The sequence below is a fragment of the Bombina bombina genome, chromosome 5 (assembly GCF_027579735.1).
Source record: "Bombina bombina isolate aBomBom1 chromosome 5, aBomBom1.pri, whole genome shotgun sequence".
Taxonomy (NCBI): Eukaryota; Metazoa; Chordata; class Amphibia; order Anura; family Bombinatoridae; genus Bombina; species Bombina bombina.
Genome location: NC_069503.1, coordinates 776,479,712 through 776,506,308, shown reverse-complemented (window position 1 = coordinate 776,506,308; position 26,597 = coordinate 776,479,712). Strand labels below are relative to the sequence as shown.

The 26,597-nt window shown below is 41.0% G+C and overlaps 1 protein-coding gene across 1 annotated transcript in view; it reads right to left on the bottom strand.

The window, feature by feature from the left end:
- The window catches only part of FBXO15 (F-box protein 15), a 644,716-nt gene that overhangs the window by 526,641 nt on the left and 91,478 nt on the right, over positions 1–26,597 (bottom strand). The window contains exon 2 of the mRNA XM_053714867.1: positions 22,832–23,041. Within this exon, the coding sequence (XP_053570842.1) occupies positions 22,832–23,041 (210 nt within the window). The remainder of the gene's footprint in view (positions 1–22,831; positions 23,042–26,597) is intronic.

The window sequence follows — 26,597 nt, the reverse complement described above, 5'->3', positions numbered from 1 at the left end:
ATATTTTTTTTAGTAGACAACCCAAAGTATTGATCTAGGCCCATTTTGGTATATTGCATGCCACCATTTCACGGCCAAATGCGATCAAATAAAAAAAATTGTTCACTTTTTCACAAACAAAGTTTTTCACTGAAATTATTTACAAATAGCTTGTGCAATCATGGCACAAATGGTTGTAAATGATTCTCTGGATTCCCCTTTATTCAGAAATAGCAGACATATATGGCTTTGGCATTGCATTTTGGTAATTAGAAGGCTGCTAAATGAAGCTGTGCACCGCACTTGAATTATGCCCAGCAGTGAAGGGGTTAATTAGGTAGCTTGTAGGGTTAATTTTAGCTTTAGTGTATAGGTTACCCTCCCACCTGACACATCCCACCCCCTGATCCCTCCCTGATCCCTCTCAAACAGCTCTGTTCCCTCCCCCACCCACAATGGTCACCCCCATCTTAAGTGCTGGCAGAAAGTCTGTCAATACTAAAATCTGTAGTGTAGCTGCCCCCCTCATTACCATACCTTCCCCACCCTCTACCCCACTTTCCACTATAGTAACCGCCTCTCCCTGCTTCCCCCTAATCCCCCCTCCCTCCTTCTCACTGCAGCGCTACACTTTTTTTTTAAGAAAAAAAACTGCATCTATAAAAAAAATTAACATTACAATTACAGTCATTTACATTCTATAGATGCATTAACCAAGACTGGGTACACATACAAAGCACAACTCACAGAAATATATATCGAATGGATATTCTTGTGTAAAAAGGACATATATTCATTCCAGTTATAACTTTTGATTGCCCTACCAGAGATATAAGTGTATGAATAATTTCCTGTAACGCAGGAAATATATCTACAGGCACTGCATTAGGTTTTTATTAAGACGTAGCTCCTGCAACCACTGTTGAAATATTATTTTAATTGAGATCCCGTCCACGACCCCGGCCATTAGTTGCGGGCAGGACCCCCGTGTTGTGACCTCCTAACATGCTGGAGCCGTAATATCATGTTTTGAAAACCCATACTCATTGCTCAACATATAAGATGTCTCCCTAGAGGCCTCCCACCAACCTCCACAGAAAATATTCTAAGATATACAAGGGCAGATATGAGAGCAAAAACAAGGGAAGATAATAAAGTAAACAAATAGATAACTTTGTCTGGTATAAACTGGGAATAAAGTCAAGGATCTGGCAAGGTTCGAGATTGGGAATAGGTGTATAATCTAGTATTACAGTGTACTTGCAAAAGATTTAACATTGTATTGAACATACAAGACCTAATTATACAAACATATAGGAGGAAACAAGCTAAATCACAATACAGTTGTCAAACAGAAGAAAGTGTAACCTGTCTTTTCTAAGTTATTGTTAGACTGGATTCCAGGGTCTCAAATGGTTCTCAGTTATCAACTGTTTATTAGGGTCTCGTTTGTTTAGATGTAAAGATTAGTTCATCAATGAGGAAAAAGTTGTACTCGCTCCATTTAATGGGTTGTTTGCAGACATGTTGTGACTCAGAGATATATGTGGCGGTCTGGGGGTGTTCCCCCCCTGCCCCCCCGAGCTCCCAGAGCGATTCCATTCTCAGTGTTGCCTTGTCTGTCAGCATAGTCTCAAGGGTTAAATTGACAGATTTTTCGGGTGAATATGCGACTGCCATTTGACTTGCCATGTCTGTAGGCAGATGTTTAGGTATTAGGATAGCTTTGAAAGCCAAAGTAGTATTGGTGGTCTTTTGTTGCGTCTTAGTAGAAGGTAAGCCAGTATTCTGCTGTGTAAACGCCATGTGGAATGGCGTTAGTACAGGGAGCAGTGTTGTACCCTTATGCGAAGATCTACGTTGTTGGGGAGGTGCCATGGGAGCGCTCATTGCCGCGGCCCCCTCTCCTAGAAAAGTTGTATCCAGGGCTCTCTCTGTGCTCACTGTATTGCTGTGTTTCAACTGTAAATCCATTAGGTAGTCCCAAAGGGCTCTCTGAAGTAAGTCCGTGAGGTAGGTTTCTAGCCGTACCAAAAAACACTCTATGCCAGTCAGTGGGCCATATACTCTCTTGGCCGCCATGTTTGTTTTTTTGCAATGAGGTGTTTATTAGCCTTAGTTTTCTTGCTTTACTGGATGGTTTTTGTTCACAAATTCAGTGAGAGTATAAAGGATTGGTGCTTTGCTGCCTGTGTCCCCAGTCCTGGTAGAATACCTCAGTGTACCGAGGGGGGTAGCGCTGCCTGTGGTGAGCCGCCGATCCAAGCCTTAAATGCCCAATCTTGTATTCCGGCTTCAGAAATACAGCAAATTTCTTGGAGATTATTATTCTGCCAAGTATCTCAATGACACTAGCTAATGGATTAATAGATTCACTGTAGAAAGTATCCTATATTGGCGGATTTTGGATTCTCAGCCGGAGCTCTAGAGAAGTGCAAATGCTCCGGATCACTATTCAGAAACTCCACCATGAAAGTTTATTTTTTACTAGACTGTCCCTTTAATGTTAGCCAGGCATGCAATGCCTCATTTGAGGTAGCACATTTCCCTCACTCAAACAAGTAGTTACCCCTCAAAATGCAGCAGGTGCAGCAAAAGTGTTGCACATAAGGGGGCTCCATCATGTACTTCCCAGAATAGAAGAAAAAAAAAGCAAAGTATTTATTATCCAATACATGGCCATACAATGTACATAATTTATAAACTGTCATAACAATAATCCACATGGATCAGCTGCAGTCTAAATGAACATAAGCAGATTTTGATCATAAGATCAGAGTAAGCAAACAAAACAATATATAGTTAGATAAATTTAAGCATAATTGCCATTTTTACATCTGCCTTACTATATGCAAAGTGACATGATACCCCTTATTTGAAGAAACTAGAATGGTTATTTGCAAGCAATGGTGGAAAAAACATAATTTATGTAAGAACTTACCTGATAAATTCATTTCTTTCATATTAGCAAGAGTCCATGAGCTAGTGACGTATGGGATATACATTCCTACCAGGAGGGGCACAGTTTCCCAAACCTCAAAATGCCTATAAATACACCCCTCACCACGCCCACAATTCAGTTTAACGAATAGCCAAGAAGTGGGGTGATAAGAAAGGAGCGAAAGCATAAAAAATAAGGAATTGGAATAATTGTGCTTTATACAAAAAAATCATAACCACCACAAAAAGGGTGGGCCTCATGGACTCTTGCTAATATGAAAGAAATGAATTTATCAGGTAAGTTCTTACATAAATTATGTTTTCTTTCATGTAATTAGCAAGAGTCCATGAGCTAGTGACGTATGAGATAGCAGATACCCAAGATGTGGAACTTCCACGCAAGAGTCACTAGAGAGGGAGGGATAAAATAAAGACAGCCAATTCTGCTGAAAAAATAATCCACAACCCAAATAAAAAAAATGAAATAATAAGCAGCAGAATCAAACTGAGACAGCTGCCTAAAGTACTTTTCTACCAAAAACTGCTTCTGAAGAAGAGAAAACATCAAAATGGTAGAATTTAGTAAAAGTATGCAAAGAAGACCAAGTTGCTGCTTTGCAAATTTGATCAACAGAAGCTTCATTCCTAAAAGCCCAGGAAGTAGAAACTGACCTAGTAGAATGAGCCGTAATCCTTTGAGGCGGGGACTTACCTGACTCTACATAAGCATGATGAATCAAAGACTTTAACCAAGATGCCAATAAAATGGCAGAAGCCTTCTGACCTTTCCAGGAACCAGAAAAGATAACAAAAAGACTAGAAGTCTTTCTAAAATCTTTAGTAGCTTCAACATAATATTTCAAAGCTCTTACTACATCCAAAGAATGTAAAGATCTCTCCAGAGAATTCTTAGGATTAGGACACAATGAAGGGACAACAATTTCTCTACTAATGTTGTTAGAATTCACAACCTTAGGTAAGAATTTAAATGAAGTCCGCAACACCGCCTTATCCTGATGAAAAATCAGAAAAGGAGCTTCACAAGAAAGAGCAGATAACTCAGAAACTCTTCTAGCAGAAGAGATGGCCAAAAGGAACAAAACTTTCCAAGAAAGTAATTTAATATCCAGAGAATGCATAGGTTCAAACGGAGGAGCCTGTGAAGCCCTCAGAACCAAATTAAGACTCCAAGGAGGAGATATTGACTTAATGACAGGCTTGATACGAACCAAAGCCTGTACAAAACAATGAATATCAGAATGATTAGCAATCTTTCTGTGAAAAAGAACAGAAAGAGCAGAGATTTGACCTTTCAAAGAGCTTGCAGACAAACCCTTATCCAAACCATCCTGAAGAAACTGTAAAATTCTAGGAATTCTAAAAGAATGCCAAGAGAATTTATGAGAAGAACACCAAGAAATGTAAGTCTTCCAGACTCGGTAATAAATCTTCCTAGACACAGATTTACGAGCCTGTAACATAGTATTAATCACTGAGTCAGAGAAACCTCTATGACTAAGAATCAAGCGTTCAATCTCCATACCTTCAAATTTAATGATTTGAGATCCTGATGGAAAAATGGGCCTTGAGATAGAAGGTCTGGCCTTAACGGAAGTGTCCAAGGTGGGCAACTGGCCATCCAAACGAGATCCGCATACCAAAACCTGTGAGGCCATGCTGGAGCCACCAGCAATACAAACGAACGTTCCATTAGAATTTTGGAAATCACTTTTGGAAGAAGAACTAGAGGCGGAAAGATATAAGCAGGTTGATAATTCCAAGGAAGCGACAACGCGTCCACTGCTTCCGACTGAGGATCCCTGGATCTGGACAGATACCTGGGAAGTTTCTTGTCTAGATGAGAGGCCATCAGATCTATTTCTGGAAGTCCCCAGATTTGAACAATCTGAAGAAATACCTCTGGGTGAAGAGACCATTCGCCCGGATGTAACGTCTGGCGACTGAGATAATCCGCTTCCCAATTGTCTACACCTGGGATGTGAACCGCAGAAATTAGACAGGAGCTGGATTCCGCCCATACAAGTAACCGAGATACTTCTTTCATAGCCTGAGGACTGTGAGTCCCACCTTGATGATTGACATACGCCACGGTTGTGACATTGTCTGTCTGAAAACAAATAAACGATTCGCTCTTCAGAAGAGGCCAGAACTGAAGAGCTCTGAAAATCGAACGGAGTTCCAAAATGTTGATTGGTAATTTCCCCTCCTGAAATTCCCAAACCCCCTGCGCTGTCAGAGATCCCCATACAGCTCCCCAACCTGAAAGACTTGCATCTGTTGAGATCACAGTCCAGCTTGGACGAACAAAAGAGGCCCCTTGAATTAGACGATGGTGATTCAACCACCAAGTCAGAGAACATAGAACATTGGGATTTAAGGATATTAATTGTGATATCTTTGTATAATCCCTGCACCACTGGTTCAGCATACAAAGCAGAAGAGGTCTCATGTGAAAACGAGCAAAAGGGATCGCGTCCGATGCAGCAGTCAGGAAACTTAGAATTTCCATGCAAAAAGCTACCGAAGGGAACGATTGAGACTGAAGGTTTCGACAAGCTGAAACCAACTTCATATGTCTCTTTTCTGTTAGAGACAAAGTCATGGACACTGAATCTATTTGGAAAACCAAAAAGGTTACCCTTGTCTGAGGAATCAAGGAACTCTTTGGTAAATTGATCCTCCAACCATGTCTTTGAAGAAACAACACAAGTTGATTCGTATGAGATTCTGCAGAATGTAAAGACTGAGCAAGTACCAAGATATCGTCCAAATAAGGAAATACCGCAATACCCTGTAATCTGATTACAGAGAGAAGGGCACCGAGAACCTTTGAAAAGATCCTTGGAGCTGTAGCTAGGCCAAACGGAAGAGCAACAAACTGGTAATGCTTGTCTAGAAAAGAGAATCTCAGGAACTGATAGTGATCTGGATGAATTGGAATATGAAGATATGCATCCTGTAAGTCTATTGTAGACATATAATGTCCTTGCTGAACAAAAGGCAGAATAGTCCTTATAGTCACAATTTTGAATGTCGGTATCCTTACATAACAATTCAATATTTTTAGATCCAGAACTGGTCTGAAGGAATTCTCCTTCTTTGGTACAATGAATAGATTTGAGTAAAACCCCAGACCCCGTTCCAGAACTGGAACTGGCACAATTACCCCAGCCAACTCTAGGTCTGAAACACATTTCAGAAATGCCTGAGCCTTCACTAGGTTTACTGGAATGCGTGAGAGAAAAAATCTTCTCACAGGCGGCCTTACCTTGAAACCTATTCTGTATCCTTGTGAAACAATGTTCTGAATCCAAAGACTGTGAATCAAATTGATCCAAATATCTTTGAAAAATCGCAACCTGCCCCCTACCAGCTGTGCTGGAATGAGGGCCGCACCTTCATGCGGATTTGGGAGCTGGTTTTAACTTTCTAAAAGGCTTGGATTTATTCCAGACTGGAGAAGGTTTCCAAACGGAAACCGTTCCTTTAGGGGAAGGGTCAGGCTTCTATTCCTTATTCTGACGAAAGGAACGAAAACGATTAGCAGCCCTATATTTACCTTTAGATTTTTTGTCCTGACGCAAAAAGGTTCCTTTCCCCCCAGTAACAGTTGAAATTATAGAATCCAACTGTGAACCAAATAATTTATTACCTTGGAAAGAAAAAGAAAGCAACGTTGACTTAGAAGTCATATCTGCATTCCAAGATTTAAGCCATAAAGCTCTTCTAGCTAAAATAGCTAAAGACATATACCTGACATCAATTCTAATGATATAAAAAATGGCATCACAAACAAAGTTATTAGCATGTTGAAGAAGTTTAACAATGCTATAAGCTTTATGGTGTGAAACGTGTTGCGCTAAAGCCTCCAACCAGAAAGTGGAAGCTGCAGCAACATCAGCCAAAGAAATAGCAGGTCTAAGAAGATTACCTGAACATAAATAAGCTCTCCTTAGAAAGGATTCAAGCTTCCTATCTAAAGGATCCTTAAAGGAAGTACTATCCACCGTAGGAATAGTAGTGCGTTTAGCAAGAGTAGAGATAGCCCCATCAACTTTAGGGATTTTATCCCAAAACTCTAATCTATCAGATGGCACAGGGTACAATTTCTTAAACCTTGGAGAAGGAGTAAATGAAGTACCCAGACTATTCCATTCCCTAGTAATTACTTCTGAAATAGCATCAGGAACTGGAAAAACTTCTGGAATAACTACATGAGGTTTAAAAACCGAATTTAAACGCTTCGTAGATTTAGTATCAAGAGGACTAGACTCCTCCATATCTAATGCAATCAACACTTCTTTAAGTAAAGAATGAATAAACTCCATCTTAAATAAATATGAAGATTTATCAGTGTCAATATCTGAGGCAGAATCTTCTGAACCAGATAGATCCTCATCAGAAATAGATAAGTCAGAATGATGGCGGTCATTTAAAAATTCATCTGAAATATGACCCTTTACATTTACTGGAAGGAGGAATAACAGACAGAGCCTTCCTAATAGAATTAGAAACAAATTATTTTACATTAACAGGGACATCCTGAACATTAGATGTTGAAGGAAAAACAACAGGTAAAGGATTATTACTAATGGAGACATTATCTGCGTTACAAAGTTTATCATGACAACTAACATAAACTACAACCGGAGGAACAGTTACCAAAAGTTTACAACAAATGCACTTAGCTTTGGTAGAACCAACATCAGGCAGCGTCTTTCCAGAAGTAGATTCTGATCCAGGGTCAGGTTGTGACATCTTGCAATATGTAATAGAAAAAACAACATATAAAGCAAAATTATCAAATTCCTTAAATGACAGTTTCAGGAATGGGAAAAAATGCAAAATAAACAAGCCTCTAGCAACCAGAAGCAACAAAAAAAATGAGACTTAAATAATGTGAAAAAAAGTGGAAACAAGTATGACGCCCACATTTTTTGGCGCCAAGTATGACGCCCACATTATTGGCGCCAAGTACAACACCCATATTTTTTGGCGCCAAATATGACGCCACATCCTCTGGCGCCGAAGACGACGCCCACATTTTTTGGCGCAAAAAAACGTCTGTAACACACATGCGTCAAAAAATGACGCAACCACGAACAAAAAAGTTTGCGCCAAAAATGACGCAATAAATTGAAGTATTTTCTGCCCCCGTGAGCCTAACAGCCCGCAGGGAAAAAAGTAAATTGAAAATTTTAAGGTAAGAAAAAAATATTTATTCATATGCATTATCCCAAAATAATGAAACTGACAGTCTGAATGAGGGAATACTGATTATCCTGAATCATGGCAAATATAAGTTTAAACACATATATTTAGAACTTTACATATAAAGTGCCCAACCATAGCTTAGAGTGTCATAAATAAAATAAGACTTACTTACCCCAAGACACTCATCTACATATAGTAGATAGCCAAACCAGTACTGAAACGAGAATCAGTAGAGGTAATGTTATATAAGAGTATATCGTCGATCTGAAAAGGGAGGTGGGAGAATAAATCTCTATGACCGATAACAGAGAACCTATGAAATAGATCCCCTAGAGGAAGACCATTGTACTCAAATAGGCAATACTCTCTTCACATCCCTCTGACATTCACTGCACTCTGAGAGGAAAACCGGGCTTCAGCCTGCTGCGAAGCGCATATCAACGTAGAATCTAGCACAAACTTACTTCACCACCTCCATGGGAGGCAAAGTTTGTAAAACTGAATTGTGGGTGTGGTGAGGGGTGTATTTATAGGCATTTTGAGGTTTGGGAAACTTTGCCCCTCCTGGTAGGAATGTATATCCCATACGTCACTAGCTCATGGACTCTTGCTAATTACATGAAAGAAATAAAGTTACTTAACACATTATAACATTTTATTTTCGCAGTTATATGACCCTTTAAGTAATATGAAATTTACCTAGGCATGCAACATAATACACAGTGATTGTTAAGCTCAGAGCACAAGTTCACTTACATCAGTCCCTAATTGGCCATAGCAAAGCACACCAAGGAGCATGGATTATAACAGGTGCATTAATGAAATATATAGATTTGCAAAATCTTGTAAACTGTGCTTATGTTTAAATAGACAGTATAAAAGGGTCAGCAAAATCAAAACTAACCGTTCAGGATTCAGACAAATCATAAAATTTTGCACAACTTTCCAATTTACTTTTATTATCTAATTTGCTTTGTGCTCCTGGGGTCTTACCTTAATACAGTACTGGCCATTCTAGCCTGAAGATTAACCTCTTACGCCTTTTGGATGTAGGTACTAAGTCACAGGGCACTTTGCTCAGTCCCAGCTGTCAGCTTTATAGGGACACTCAAGTCAAAATTAAACTTTCATTATTCAGATAGAGCATGCAATTTTAAACAACTTTCCAATTTACTTTAATTAAAAAAACAAATAATGCTTACCTGATAATTTCATCTCCATTGAGGTGAGGAGAGTCCACGGCTTCATTCATTACTGTTGGGGACTTATGAACCTGGCCACCAGGCGAAGGCAATGACACCCCAGCCAAAGGCTTAAATACCTCCCCCACTTTCCTCATCCCCCAGTCATTCTGCAGAGGGAACCAGGAACAGTAAGAGAAATATCAGGGTATAAATGGTGGCAGAAGATGATTAAATTTAGGTCCACCCATCGGAGATACGGGCGGGAGCCGTGGACTCTCCTACCCTTGATGGAAATTAAATTATTAGGTAAGCATAATTTATGTTTTCCATCTAAAGGGGAGGAGAGTCCACAGCTTCATTCATTACTGTTGGGAACATATACCCAAGCTCTAGAAGACACTAAATGAAACCAGGAGGGAAAAGGCGGACCCTAATTTGAGGGCACCACAGCCTGCAAAATCTTTCTCCCAAAAACAGAATCCACAGAAGCAAAAACTTCAAATTTGTAAAATTTTGTAAAAGTATGTAAGGAGGACCAGGTAGCCTCCTTACAAATTTGCTCCATAGAGGCCTCATTCTTGAAGGCCCAAGACGAAGCCACAGCTCTAGTTGAATGAGCCGTGATCCTTTCAGGAGGCTTATGACCCGCTGTCTCATAGGCCAAGCGAATCAAGCTCCTCAACCAAAAGGACAAGGAAGTAGAAGAGGCTTTCTGCCCTTTGCGCTTCCCTGAATACACCACAAAAAAGAGATGTAGACTGTCTGAAATCCCTTGTAGCCTGAAGATAGAACTTTAAGGCACGAACCACATCTAGATTATGAAGTAACCTCTCCTTAGAGGAAGAAGGGTTAGGACACAAAGAAGGAACCACTATTTCCTGATGTTACGGTTGGACACTACCTTGGGAAGAAACCACAAACCAGTGCGAGGCACAGCCTTATCCGCATGAAAAACCAGATAAGGCGGCTCACATTGCAAGGCAGCCAGTTAAGACACTCTGCGTGCCGATGTAATGGCCAATAGGAAGAGAACCTTCCAGGAAAGAATCTTAATGTCAATGGAATGCATCGGCTCAAACGGAACCTTCTGCAATAACTTAAGAACCAAGTTTAAGCTCCATGGGGGAGCAGACCGTCTAAAAACAGGCCTGATTCTAGACAGAGTCTGAACAAAAGATTGGATGTCAGGGATCTCAGCGAGTCCCCTATGCAACAAGACTGATAATGACAAAATCTGTCCCTTTAAGGAACTGGCGGCAAGACCCTTCTCCAAACCATCCTGTAGAAAGGACAGAATCCTGGATACCTTCATCTTATGCCAAGGATATCCATGCTTCTCACACCAGGACAAGTAACTCCTCCACACCTTCTGGTACATGTGACGAGTGACTGGCTTCCTTGCCTGCACTGAATTAGAGTATCAATCACACTCTCAGAAAAGCCTCTCTTGGCCAAGACTAGGCGTTCAATCCCCACGCAGTCAGCCTCAGAGAATCGAGATTTTGATGATGAAAGGAGCCCTGTTCCAGCAGATCCCTGTGACAGGGTAACCTCCATGATGAGGTTAACATCCCCACCAGAGCCGCAAACCACGTCCTCCACGGCCACGATGGAGCAATCAGAATGGCCGAAGCTCGCTCCTGTTGATGCGTGCCACTACACGAGGTAGAAGTGGTAACGGGGTAAAAATGAAAGCTAGGCTGATCCCCCAAAGCACCGCTAAGGCATCTATCAGCTCTGCCTGGGGATCCCTGGACCTCGACCCATATCGAGGTAGCTTGCAATTGAGTCTGGACGCTATGAGATCTATCTCCGGCGTTCCCCACCTTAGACAAATCTCTGCAAACACTTTGAGGTGAAGAGACCATTCCCCCAGATGGAAGGATTGTCTGCTGAGAAAGTCTGCTTCCCAGTTGTCCACACCTGGAATGTGAATAGCTGAGAGTGAGCAGTTGAGGGACTCTGCCCACTCCAATATCAGAGACACCTCCCTCATGGCTAGGGAGCTCCTCGTACCCCCCTGATGGTTGATGTAAGCCACCAAGGTTATGTTGTCAGTCCGGAATCCGATGAACCTGAACGACTCCTGAGGAGGCCATGCCTTAAGAGCATTGTAGATTGCTCGGAGTTCTAGAAAATTTATCGGAAGTAGAGACCCCTCCAGGGACCATTTTCCTTGTGCCATCCTGGCACCCCAAACAACTCCCCACCCTGTAAGACTTGCGTCCGTGGTCACAATCTCCCAGGATGGTCTCAAGAAGGATGTCCCAATGGCAGTTGCTCCGGATGGATCCACCAAGAGAGGGAGATCCGGGTCCGAGAATCCATGGATATCTGCTGTGATAGATCTGAATGATCGCCATTCCACTGTCTCAACATGCACAATTGAAGAGGTCTGAGATGGAACCTGGAGAATGGAATGAAGTCTATGCTGGAAACCATGAGTCCGATCACCTCCATACACTGAGCCACCTAAGGGCTTGAGGAGGACTGAAGGGCAAGACAAGAGAACGCAATCTTCCTGCGTCGATGGTCTGCGAGAAATATTTTCATGGACATAGACTATTATCATGCCCAGGAACTTCACCCTGTTGCTGGGAACCAGGGAACTCTTTCCTGAGTTGATCTTCCAACCATGAGATTGGAGTAAAAGAAGAAGCGCCCTAACATGATCCTCTGTGAGACTGAGCGACGGTGCCTGGACTAGGATGTCGTCCAGATAGGGCGCCACAGCAATGCCTCTGGATCTGGCCACTGCAAGCAGCGCCCCCAAAATCTTTGTGAAGACTCTCTGTGCCATCGCCAGACCAAAGGGAAGGGCCGCAAACTGGAAGTGTTGGTCCAGAAACGCAAATCTTAGGAACTTGAAGTGGTCCCTGTGAATTGGAACATGAAGGTAAGTGTCCAAGTCTATAGTTGTCATGAACTGTCCCTCTTGAACTAGGGGCAGAATAGATCTGATTGCTTCCATTTTGAACGATGGAACACTCAGAAACTTGTTTAAACACTTTAGGTCCAGAATCGGCCGAAACGTCCCCTCCTTCTTTGGAACCACAAAAAGATTTGAATAGTGCCCTAGACCCCTTTCTGCTTGGGGTACTGATATAATAACGCAGAGAGAGGAGAGATCCCTCACACACTCTAGAAAGGCCTCTCTCTTTTCCAGTCTTGAAGACAGGTTTGACAGGAGGAATCTGCCCCTGGGCAGATGGGATCTGAACCCCATCCTGTAACCCTGGACGACCACCTCCAGAACCCAGGGGGCCTGAACTTCCTGTAACTAGGCTTCTGAGAAGAGAGATAATCTGCCCCCTACTTGGTTCGGTCATGCCGATTTTGTCTCAGGGGGCTTCTTGCTCTGCTTAGACTTGTTCCAAGAATGAGCCAGCTTCCAAGATCCCTTGGCCTGGCCTGCTTTTGCGGCGGGCTGCTAGCGCTGGGTCTTCTCCGCACGAAAGGGACAAAAAGTAGATCCTTGAGGCTTAGCCTTCTTATCCTGCGGTAGGAAAGCTCCCTTGCCTCCCGTAACCATGGATATTATTGAATCCAAACCTGGACCGAACAGAATCTTTCCTTGAAAAGGCAGGGACAACAGCCTCGACTTAGAGGTCATGTCCGCAGACCAAGACTTTAGCCACAGAGCCCTGCGAGCTAAAACGGAAAAACCTGACACCTTAGCATTCAGGCGAATAATTTGCATATTGGCATCACAAACGAAAAAATTCAGCGCCTTAATCTTATCCGTCAATGGAGGTCTCACCCTCTACCATTTCACACAAGGATTCACAACAATATGCTGCAGCTCTGGCAACCACGGCTATGGCCGCTGCAGGCTGAAAAACAAACCACGTGTGTTGAAACATCTTCCTTAACATGCTTTCAAACTTTTTATCAAAGGGCTCTCTAAACGACAAACTATCCTTGAAGGGAATAGTTGTCTGCTTCACAAGCGTGGAGATAGCACCATCCACCTTAGGGACAGTACTCCAAAGCTCAAGCTGAGAGTCTGGAACAAGGAACAGTTTCTTAAAGGAAGAAGAAGGGGAATAGGAAGAACCTAATCACTCCCAATCATTCTTAACAATATTAGCCATCTTAACAGGAACCGGGAAGGCCTGAGGCACCACCATGTCCTCATATACTTTATCAAGCTTAGGAATCGCAGGTTCCTCCGGAAGTTTTGGTATCGGAACCTCCAGAGTAGCAAGCACTTGCTTTAGCAAAAAGCACAAAATCTCCATCCTAAACCTAAAGTCAGGCTCCTCCGCAACCAGAGGTTTAGATGACATGGACACCGACCCAGAAGGGGCCTCCTCCGAAGAGTAGGAGTGGGCCTCGTCATCGTATAATGCCACAGATATTTCCAAAGGCATAGACAACCCCTGGGCCGGGCAGCCATGATACGCCCTACGCTTGCGCTTAGCAGAACATGGTAAGGCATGGATCACTTTCGATACCGCGATATCTGACGGCCAACGAATCTCTCCCGCAGAAGTAACAGTTGGACCCTGGGGTGAGGCATGTGCAATTGGAGATGGATGCAGGGAACGCACCTCATGAGACGAGGAACCCTCAGAGGTGGACGGCTCAGTAGTACTAGACATCCATTATGTAATAAAAAATTAAACGATCTTACCAGAATCTACGTCGTGGAACAGGAACATGGCCCTTCAAGTGTGACAGGTTAGTAGCCTCGCTCCTGACATAGACTTGAGTGAAAAAAGCAGGCAGCGTCAACGCTGATTGCTTGTGGAGCTGTTAATATGAGTCGGGATGGTTTTGCAGAAAGACTCTCCCTGCATCTCTGGAATCTAAATTTCGCCCAGGCTCTCACTGAGAGGCTGACAGGACTACTTAAAACTCCAGTCCCAATGCAAAGAATACTACTCTCCATAAGAGACTACACCGATCTTCAGGCACCTCTCTGCCGTCCTCCTGTGACAAAAGTCAAAGAATAACTCGGGATGAGGGAAGTGGGGGAGGTATTTAAGCCTTTGGCTGGGGTGTCTTTGCCTCCACCTGGTGGCCAGGTTCATAATTCTCAACAGTAATGAATGAAGCCGTGGACTCTCCTCCCCTTTAGATGGAAAAAGTGCAGTCTTTTTATATTTAAACTTTTTGAGTCACCAGCTCCTACTGAGGATGTGCAAGAATTCACAGAATAGTATATGCATTTGTGATTGGCTGATAGCTGTCACATGACACGTGTATGCATTTGTGATTGGCTGATGGCTGTCACATGGTATGGGGGAGTGAAAATATACATAACTTTTAAAATTGTCATTGTAAAAAGATTTCAGTAGCTCTCATCCTATTTGCTGATTTTGAAATAGGATGAGAGCAACTGAAATCTTATTGGCTGATTTGAACAGCCAATAGGATTTCAGCAGCTCTAATCCTATTGGCTATTTTGTTTATTTTTAATGTAAAAGAGCTGATTTCTTTAGGGCAATGTCCTACAAAAAGCCCTTTTAAGGGCTATTGGTAGTTTAGTATTAGATTGGGGGGTATTTTGGGGGGGCTTTTTTATTTTCATAGGGATTAGGTTAAAAAAATGTTTTGGAATGACTAAGCCCTATAACTTAACACCCCCTAAATTAAGGGGTTAATTTAGGGGGTGTTAAGTTATAGGGCTTAGTCATTAATTTAGTTTTTTGCATTGTGGGGGCTGGCGGTTTAGGAGTTAATAGGTAAATTAGGTTTGATGCGTTGTGGGGGGTTGGCGGAATAGGGGTTAATAGATGTGTTAGGTAGTTTGCGTTGTTGTGTTTGACGGAATTAGGGGTTAATAATTTTATTGGGTATATTTTTTTTCTTAATACTTCATGTGGGCGGTTAGTTTATTTTTTTCTTAATAGTTCGTACGGGTTTTTTTTTTTTTTTTAAATACTTATTGCTGGCGTTTTGTTTTGTTTTTTGCAATGCTCCGTTTGCCTTTGCTGCATCCCGGTGGATAACGAAAATGGCAGGGTGGTGAAAGAATCCACCACAAGTGAATTATTTTGGCTGCGCGCAGCCAACATTCTGTTGGCTACCTCGCACTGCCAACATTCCTTTTTAGGATGTGTGCGCAACTGCCGACGGATGCGTTACAAATGCGATTATAGTATAGATTTAGACAGTAAACACATAATTTATGTAAGAACTTACCTGATAAATTCATTTCTTTCATATTAGCAAGAGTCCATGAGCTAGTGACGTATGGGATATACATTCCTACCAGGAGGGGCAAAGTTTCCCAAACCTCAAAATGCCTATAAATACACCCCTCACCACACCCACAATTCAGTTTAACGAATAGCCAAGAAGTGGGGTGATAAGAAAGGAGCAAAAGCATCAAAAATAAGGAACTGGAATAATTGTGTTTATACAAAAAAATCCTAACCACCACAAAAAGGGTGGGCCTCATGGACTCTTGCTAATATGAAAGAAATGAATTTATCAGGTAAGTTCTTACATAAATTATGTTTTCTTTCATGTAATTAGCAAGAGTCCATGAGCTAGTGACGTATGGGATAGCAGATACCCAAGATGTGGAACTTCCACGCAAGAGTCACTAGAGAGGGAGGGATAAAATAAAGACAGCCAATTACGCTGAAAAAATAATCCACAACCCAAATAAAAAAAAATTGAAATAATAAGCAGAAGAATCAACCTGAAACAGCTGCCTGAAGTACTTTTCTACCAAAAACTGCTTCTGAAGAAGAAAAAACATCAAAATGGTAGAATTTAGTAAAAGTATGCAAAGAAGACCAAGTTGCTGCTTTGCAAATCTGAACAACAGAAGCTTCATTCCTAAAAGCCCAGGAAGTAGAAACTGACCTAGTAGAATGAGCCGTAATCCTTTGAGGCGGGGACTTACCCGACTCTACATAAGCATGATGAATCAAAGACTTTAACCAAGACGCCAAAGAAATGGCAGAAGCCTTCTGACCTTTCCTGGAACCAGAAAAGATAACAAATAGACTAGAAGTATTTCTGAAACCTTTAGTAGCTTCAACATAATATTTCAAAGCTCTTACTACATCCAAAGAATGTAAAGATCTCTCCAGAGAATTCTTAGGATTAGGACACAATGAAGGGACAACAATTTCTCTACTAATGTTGTTAGAATTCACAACTTTAGGTAAAAATTTAAATGAAGTCCGCAACACCGCCTTATCCTGATGAAAAATCAGAAAAGGATATTCACAAGAAAGAGCAGATAACTCAGAAACTCTTCTAGCAGAAGAGATGGCCAAAAAGAACAAAACTTTCCAAGAAAGTAATTTAATATCCAGAGAATGCATAGGTTCAAACGGAGGAGCCTGTAAAGCCCTTAGAACCAAATTAAGACTCCAAGGAGGAGAGATTGACTTAATGACAGGCTTGATACGAACCAAAGCCTGTACAAAACAATGAATATCAGGATGATTAGCAATTTTTCTGTGAAAAAGAACAGAAAGAGCAGAGATTTGTCCTTTCAAGGAACTTGCAGACAAACCCTTATCCAAACCATCCTGAAGAAACTGTAAAATTCTAGGAATTCTAAAAGAATGCCAAGAGAATTTATGAGAAGAACACCAAGAAATGTAAGTCTTCCAGACTCGGTAATAAATCTTCCTAGACACAGATTTACGAGCCTGTAACATAGTATTAATCACTGAGTCAGAGAAACCTCTATCACTAAGTATCGAGCGTTCCATCTCCATACCTTCAAATTTAATGATTTGAGATCCTGATGGAAAAATGGGCCTTGAGATAGAAGGTCTGGCCTTAACGGAAGTGTCCAAGGTTGGCAACTGGCCATCCGAACGAGATCCGCATACCAAAACCTGTGAGGCCATGCTGGAGCCACCAGCAGTACAAACGAACGCTCCATTAGGATTTTGGAAATCACTTTTGGAAGAAAAACTAGAGGCGGAAATATATAAGCAGGTTGATAATTCCAAGGAAGCGACAACGCGTCCACTGCTTCCGCCTGAGGATCCCTGGATCTGGACAGATCCCTGGGAAGTTTCTTGTTTAGATGAGAGTCCATCAGATCTATTTCTGGAAGTCCCCAGATTTGAACAATCTGAAGAAATACCTCTGAGTGAAGAGACCATTTGCACAGATGTAGCGTCTGGCGACTGAGATAATCCGCTTCCCAATTGTCTACACCTGGGATGTGAACCGCAGAAATTAGACAGGAGCTGGATTCCGCCCATACAAGTAACCAAGATACTTCTTTCATAGCCTGAGGACTGTGAGTCCCACCTTGATGATTGACATACGCCACGGTTGTGACATTGTCTGTCTGAAAACAAATAAACGATTCGCTCTTCAGAAGAGGCCAGAACTGAAGAGCTCTGAAAATCGCACGAAGTTCCAAAATGTTGATTGGTAATTTCGCCTCCTGAAATTCCCAAACCCCCTGCGCTGTCAGAGATCCCCATACAGCTCCCCAACCTGAAAGACTTGCCCCTTGAATTAGAGAACATAGAACATTGGGATTTAAGGATATTAATTGTGATATCTTTGTATAATCCCTGCACCACTGGTTCAGCATACAAAGCAGAAGAGGTCTCATGTGAAAACGAGCAAAAGGGATCGCGTCCGATGCAGCAGTCATGAGACCTAGAATTTCCATGCACAAAGCTACCGAAGGGAACGATTGAGACTGAAGGTTTCGACAAGCTGAAACCAATTTCAGACGTCTCTTTTCTGTTAGAGACAAAGTCATAGACACTGAATCTATTTGGAAAACCAAAAAGGTTACCCTTGTCTGAGGAATCAAGGAACTCTTTGGTAAATTGATCCTCCAACCATGTCTTTGAAGAAACAACACAAGTTGATTTGTATGAGATTCTGCAGAATGTAAAGACTGAGCATGTACCAAGATATCGTCCAAATAAGGAAATACCGCAATACCCTGTTCTCTGATTACAGATAGAAGGGCACCGAGAACCTTTGAAAAGAGAGCTGTTGCTAGGCCAAACAGAAGAGCAACAAACTGGTAATGCTTGTCTAGAAAAGAGAATCTCAGGAACTGATAGTGATCTGGATGAATTGGAATATGAAGATATGCATCCTGTAAGTCTATTGTAGACATATAATGCCCTTGCTGAACAAAAGGCAGAATAGTCCTTATAGTCACCATTTTGAATGTCGGTATCCTTACATAACAATTCAATATTTTTAGATCCAGAACTGGTCTGAAGGAATTCTCCTTCTTTGGTACAATGAACAGATTTGAGTAAAACCCCAGACCTCGTTCCAGAACTGGAACAATTACCCCAGCCGACTCTAGGTCTGAAACACATTTCAGAAACGCCTGAGCCTTTACTGGGTTTACTGGAATGCGTGAGAGAAAAAATCTTCTCACAGGCGGTCTTACCTTGAAACCTATTCTGTACCCTTGTGAAACAATGTTCTGAATCCAAAGACTTCGAATTGATCCAAACATCTTTGAAAAATCGTAACCTGCCCCCTACCAGCTGAGCTGGAATGAGGGCCGCACCTTCATGCGGATTTGGGAGCTGGTTTTGACTTTCTAAAAGGCTTGGATTTATTCCAGACTGGAGAAGGTTTCCAAACGGAAACTGTTCCTTTAGAGGAAGGGTCAGGCTTTTGTTCCTTATTCTGACGAAAGGAACGAAAACGATTAGCAGCCCTATATTTACCTTTAGATTTTTTGTCCTGAGGCAAAAAGGCTCCCTTCCCCCCAGTAACAGTTTAAATTATTGAATCCAACTATGAACCAAATAATTTATTACCTTGGAAAGAAAGAGAAAGCAACTTTGACTTAGAAGTCATATCTGCATTCCAAGATTTAAGCCATAAAGTACTTCTAGCTAAAATAGCTAAAGACATATACCTGACATCAATTCTAATGATATCAAAAATGGCAACACAAACAAAGTTATTAGCATGTTGAAGAAGTTTAACAATGCTATAAGCATTATGGTCTGACACTTGTTGCGCTAAAGCCTCCAACCAGAAAGTGGAAGCTGCAGCAACATCAGCCAAAGAAATAGCAGGTCTAAGAAGATTACCTGAACATAAATAAGCCTTCCTTACAAAGGAATCAAGCTTCCTATCTAAAGGATCCTTAAAAAAAGTACTATCTGCCGTAGGAATAGTAGTACGTTTAGCAAGAGTAGAGATAGCCCCATCAACTTTGGCAAAGGGTACAATTTCTTAAACCTTGGTGAAGGAGTAAATGAAGTACCCAGACTATTCCATTCCCTAGAAATTACTTCTGAAATAGCATCAGGAACTGGAAAAACTTCTGGAATAACTACATGAGGTTTAAAAACTGAATTTAAACGCTTATTAGATTTAATATCAAGGAGGACTAGACTCTTCCATATCTAATGCAATCAACACTTCTTTAAGTAAAGAACGAATAAACTCCATCTTAAATAAATATGAAGATTTATCAGTGTCAATATCTGAGGCAGAATCTTCTGAACCAGATAGATCCTCATCAGAAATAGAAAAGTCAGAATGATGGCGGTCATTTAAAAATTCATCTGAAATATGAGAAGTTTTAAAAGACCTTTTACGTTTACAGGAAGGAGGAATAACAGACAAAGCCTTCCGAATAGAATTAGAAACAAATTCTCTTACATTAACAGGAACATCCTGAACAAAAACAACAGGTAATAGATTATTACTAATGGAGACATTATCTGCGTTTATCATGACAACTAACACAAACTACAGCCGGAGGAACAGTTACCAAAAGTTTACAACAAATGCACTTAGCTTTGGTAGAACCAACATCAGGCAGCGTCTTTCCAGAAGTAGATTCTGATCCAGGGTCAGGTTGTGACATCTTGCAATATGTAATAGAAAAAACAACATATAAAGCAAAATTATCAAATTCCTTAAATGACAGTTTCAGGAATGGGAAAAAATGCAAAACAAACAAGCCTCTAGCAACCAGAAGCAACAAAAAAGTGAGACTGAAATAATGTGAAAAAACTGGCGCCTAGTATGACGCCCACATTTTTTGGCGCAAAAAACGTCTGTAACACACATGCGTCAAAAAATTACTATGACGCCGGAAATGACGAAATTTTGCGCCAAAAAAGGTCACGCCAAAAATGACGCAATAAATTGAAGCATTTTCTGCACCCGCGAGCCTAACAGCCCGCAAAGAAAAAAGTCAAATTTAAATTTTTTAAGGTAAGAAAAAATATTTATTCATATGCATTTTCCCAAAAAAAATTAAACTGACAGTCTGAAAGAAGGAATACTGATTATCCTGAATCATGGCAAATATAAGTTTAAAACATATATTTAGAACTTTACATATAAAGTGCCCAACCATAGCTTAGAGTGTCATAAATAAAATAAGACTTACTTACCCTAAGACACTCATCTACATATAGCAGATAGCCAAACCAGTACTGAAACGAGAATCAGTAGAGGTAATGGTATATAAGAGTATATCGTCGATCTGAAAAGGGAGGTAGGAGAAGAAATCTCTACGACCGATAACAGAGAACCTATGAAATAGATCCCCTAGAGGAAGACCATGGTATTCAAATAGGCAATACTCTCTTCACATCCCTCCGACATTCACTGCACTCAGAGGAAAACCGGGCTTCAGCCTGCTGCGAAGCGCATATCAACGTAGAAATCTAGCACAAACTTACTTCACCACCTCCATGGGAGGCAAAGTTTGTAAAACTGAATTGTGGGTATGGTGAGGGGTGTATTTATAGGCATTTTGAGGTTTGGGAAACTTTGCCCCTCCTGGTAGGAATGTATATCCCATACGTCACTAGCTCATGGACTCTTGCTAATTACATGAAAGAAATAAGCTTATTAAGTCTTGATAAGATTATTTTGGGTGCTGTGGATGTTTGTTGGATGCTACTAAGAGGGAAGTAGGTTGACAGCACAGGGAGTTCATTTTGATGTCGGACTTGGCTGATAATACTTCAGATTGTTTGACCTGTGCTATTTGTGCATTTTGCATTAGAAGTGACTGTTGCAGAAATGCCACCAAGGCTCACAGAGAAAGTCATAAAACACTCCTGTTAACATCATTTGGTGCTTGGTTATTCTTATAGCAGTCTTGGCATATTTGTCCCTGATCTGCTTTCCTGGTTTTGACGTCTGCTTCCTGGTTTATACACCTTGTCTGTATGTATGTATGTATGTATGTATGTATGTATGTATGTATGTATTGGGTACTTGTAAAGCGCGGCTAATCACCCATAAGGGTCTCAAGGCACTGCTTATTTTATCAACCTCAGAAGAATGAAAGGCTGAGTGGACCTTGCCAGGGATCGAAACTGAAACCCTTGGGTTGCTACAGAGCTCAGCCACAGTGCCTTAGCATGCTGAGCTATCTGTCCGGCCTGAGCTGTCTGTACCTTGAATTGCAAACTGATAAACTGGACTTTTGAATATTTTTTGCCTGTTCCTTCTGTTGTGAGGTCTTGCTCCTGACTCATACTCTGACACTAAACCTTTGGATAGGCTGATGACTATTCATCTGGATATTCCCTGTTGGCTAAAATTTGGTTTAGTTTATATATATTGTGTGTGTGTGCGCGAGTGTGTGTCACACCATGTTTCAGCAAAGGATATCAAGAAACAAAAGTAAAAGCTGTTGAAAATTGTTTGCTTTATCTGAATCATTTTCAGTTTCATGTCCTTCTAATGTTTCATAAAATTTATCATTTAAAAAGTGTAACATTATTTTACTATTTCACCTGCTTTTTCTGCAATTTAACATAAAAAATTCACTGCATCCAGCACAATCAACAACGTTCTACATGTTTCTAAGATAAAGAATACACAAGCGATACATTTTATTTGTATAAAGAGCTTTTGAAATGCACAAAACCCGAATTTCTGTCTTTCATGATTCAGATAGAGTACAATAAAAAAAAAATGTATATTTGCTTTCATTATCAAATTTACTTAGTTTTCATGGTATGCAGAAATGCTTTTAAATGGCCATTATAGTGGAATATAAGCATGTAATTATATCACTAGTAACCCTGCAACTGTGTAGTCACATGACCCAGCTGTCTTACTGCTTTGCTGTGGTTTGGCTCATCTGCAGTTTCCATTTAAGACCAGCAGTACTCTGCAGCTCCTGAGCAGAACTTTGTGTAATTTTATCACTGAAACTCTGTGCTTAAAACCTTGCCAAAATGGTTAAACACATAGCTCAAAGGAGAGCATGTCATTTTCCAATATAATGACCCTTTACTTTAACACTGTGCAAACACTGCTACCATCAAGTGAAAAAAAAACTGTCAAAAGCATTCTTGCAAAACTGCTGCCATCTAGTGCTCCAAACACGTGCATGCTACCTACTTAGGTATGCTCATCAACAAAGGATACAAACAGAATGATTTATTTTTGCTAAACTGTACATGCAATCAGAATTATGAAGGATAATATACACTGTATTTATATTAACATTTAGTTTAATGTTTATTAAAATAAGTATCATAAAAGTGTTACAGATACAATAGAATATTTTATCAAATAAAACATACCCATTTTTCATAGGCCTCATGCTTTTATCAAAAATTGCAGAAGTCACACCATGAAGTTGTATTGTAGTCAGAGAAGCCAATAAATGCAATTGTGTACCATACCAGAGCAAAGAAAGGGAGTTTTCCTTAAAGAAAATATCCATTTGCTCAAAGACAAATTCTTTTCCCTTGGTATCCCTGAGTGTAATGGTCCATTTCAATCCAGACAATCTGTTAAAAAAAAAAAAAATTCACAAAGTCAGGAGTGAGCTGGAGAGGGCAAAGTAATCTCAATGATCAGTAAAACAGCACTAATAAAATATTGAGAGCCTGTAAATTCCTTAGTTGTCTTTTAATGTTTGCTTGAGGACTGTTTAAACAAGAAAATGCACATTAATATTTTATATGAAAGAAAAGAAAATTGAATTTTATAAAATTGACAATTTATTGTGCTTGCTGAATTAAAAAAAATCAAACACAAACCACACTCTCTAGATTGTATTTACAAGAAAATGTGCTAATGTCATATGCAAGTCATACTGCAATTATAAAATGCTCTATGTGTTTAACACCTTTAAAGGGGTCAAACACATTTAAGGTCAGTTCCAGAGCAGCAAAGCACCAATGGGAGCTAGCTGAGCACATGTGGTGAGCCAATGACAAGAGGCATGTGTGACCACCAATCCCAGTAGCTCACATGCATGACATAAGGCAACTCTCTAGTATAGGTTTGCTTCTAGATTCTAAGGACATACCGTGGCACAAATTACAAGTGGAGCACTATCAATATGGCTGGACAGCTCTAGGATTTGCGCTTATACTGATATTAAGGGTCCATGGTAAAGAAAAATAACCAGAGAATGTTTAGAGCAGCCAACATCCCTTTAGCAGGCAGTATACTTTCAATGAATATTGAGACCATGCTAAACATCGCTTATATTACAATTTGTGTGCTAACGTTTCAACTTGTAATACGAGCGCAAGAATAAGAACCCTTTTGATTTAACTAGAGTGCAGTCAGGGCTCAACAGTGCTAATGTTTTTTGCTCTCCACTTGTAATCTAGCCCTTTATTGGCAGGCGCTTCCTTAAATCTTTTAGTCCATTTATTTTATTCTACGTTAAAATATCAAACTGTTCTAATTCCCTCTTTATATGACATTTGCCATTATCCATGTCTGTCTTCTTACAGTAATGGTAAATCGTAATGTTTCTGAAACGCTAGCCTGTATCCAAGGGTTAATATAAATGGATCTTCATTCATGAATTTTAACTAAACATGCAATAAAACGTATTGCCCAATCGCTGAGAGCCGTATTGCTAGCACAGCTGTTGGGAAGAGGTGGATACGTAACTTGTGGGGAAAAAACCCAAAATGTATGCTTACCTGATAAATGTATTTCCACAACGTCATCAATTACTTGTGGGAATATCACTTCTGGCCAACAGGAGACGGCAAAGAGCACCAAAGCAAAGCTTCATATTTAAAAGCCCAAGAAGAGGAGACAGTCCTTGTGGAATGTTCCGTAATTCTCTCAGGAGACTGCTGACCAGCAGTCTCATAAGCAAAACGAATCATACTTCTCAACCAGAGGGAAAGAAGTAGCAGTAGTTTTCTGACCTTTACGCTTTCCAGAGAAACAAACAGGGCAGAAGACTGACGAAAATCCTTAGTTGCCTACAGGTAGAATTTCAGAGCATGCACAACATCCAAGTTGTGCAACAAACGTTCCTTATGAGAAGAAGTGTTAGGACATAGAGAAGGAACAGCAATTTCCTGATTAATATTTCTATCCGAAACAACTTAAGGAAGAAAACCCAACTTAGTACGAAGAACCGGCTAATCAGTATGAAAGATAAAATAAGGCGAATCACACTGCAAAGCCAAGAGTTCAGAGACTCTCTGAGCAGAAGAAATAGCCATAAGAAACAAATCCTTCCAAGATAACAACTTAATATCTATGGAATGCAATGGCTCAAACGTAGCCCGCTGCAAAACTTTAAGAACAAGGTTAAGGCTCCAAAGATGAGCAACAGACTTAAAACACAGGTCTGATTCTGACCAGGGCCTGACAAAAAGATTGAACATCTGGTACATCTGCCAGACGCTTGTGCAACAAAATATATAATGCAGAAATCTGACCTTTCAGAGAACTGACTGACAAACCCTTCTCCAGACCTTCGTGGAGAAAAAGACAAAATCCTAGGAATCTTGACCCTACTCCAAGAGAAGCCTTTGGATTCACACCAATGATAAATCTTTCTAGTAACAGGCTTGCAAGCCTGAATCATGGTCTCAATGACCGACTCAGAAAAACCCATGCTTAGACAGAACCAAGTGTTCAATCTCCAAGCAGTCAGCTTCAAAGAAACGAGATTTGGATTAAGGAATAGACCCTGAGTTAGAAGGTCCTTCCTCAGAGTCAACCTCCAAGATGGAAGAGATAACATCTTTACTAGGTCTGCATACCAGATCCTACGAGGCCATGCAGGAGCTATTAGAATTACTGATGCTCTCTCCTGTCTGATACGAGCAATGACTCGTGGAAGGAGAGCAAACAGAGGGAACAGATATGCCAGACTGCAATTCTCTGAGACCTGATCACTGCCAAGAGAGCCCCCAGAACCTTTGCGTAAACTCTGGGAGCTGTGGCAAGGCCACAAACTGAAAGTGTTTGTCTAGAAATGTGAATCTCAGAAACTTGTGATGATTCCTGTGGATGGGAACATGAAGATACGCATCCTTCAGGTCTAAGGTCGTCGTCATGAACTGACCCTCTTGGACCAAGGGAAGAATGGAACGAAAGGACGGTACCCTGAGAAACTTGAGACACTTTAGGTCTAGAATAGGATGAAAAGTTCCCTCTTTTTTGGGAACCATGAACAGATTTGAATAAAATCCTAGACCCTGTTCCTTTACAGGAACTGGAACTATCATTTCCAGGGAAGAGAGGTCTCAAACGCAATTCAAGTACACCTCTCTTTTTATCTGGTCTGCAGATAATCTTGAGAGGTGGAATCTGCCCCTGGGAGGAAAAGTTTTGAATTCTAATATATAACCCTGAGATACTAAGTCCATAGCCCAGGGATCTGGGACATCTCATATCCAAGCTTGAAGAGAGAGAGAGAAAGTCTGCCCCCCACTTCATCTGATTGGAGGCAAAACCCTCATGCTGATTTAGACTCAGCTGTGGGTTTCTTAGACTGTTTCCTCTTGTTCCAAGACTGAGTGGTTTTCCAATAAGACTTGGACTGTTCCTGTTTGGAAGAGGAAGACTTTCCTTTAAAGTTACGAAAGGAACGAAAATAACTTTGACATCCTTTAGGTCTATTCTTCTTGTCTTGTAGGTAAAAAAGACCCTTTTCCACCAGTAATATCAGAAATTATTTCTGCGAGACCAGGTCCAAACAAGGTCTTACCCTTGTAAGGAGGCACCAGAAGCTTGGACTTAGAGGTAACATCCACTGACCATGATTTCAATCACAGTGCCCTGTGGGCTAGGACAGCAAAGCCAGATATCTTGGCTCCCAGATTAATAACTTGTATGGTAGCATCATAAATAAAGGAATTGGCTAGCTTGAGAGCCTTAATTAACCCTTTGAGTGCTAATGACGGCTCTGGGCCGTCACAGTTTTCTCCACTCTGGTGCTAATGACAGCTCAGAGCCGTCACTAGCACTCTCCCACCTTGAGGGATATCTGGGGGCTCCCACCCGCTCCTACCTCGGTGATCGTGCCTGTAGAGTGACAGGCATTGCCGGGGCTTCCCGTTTTGCGTGGTGACGTCA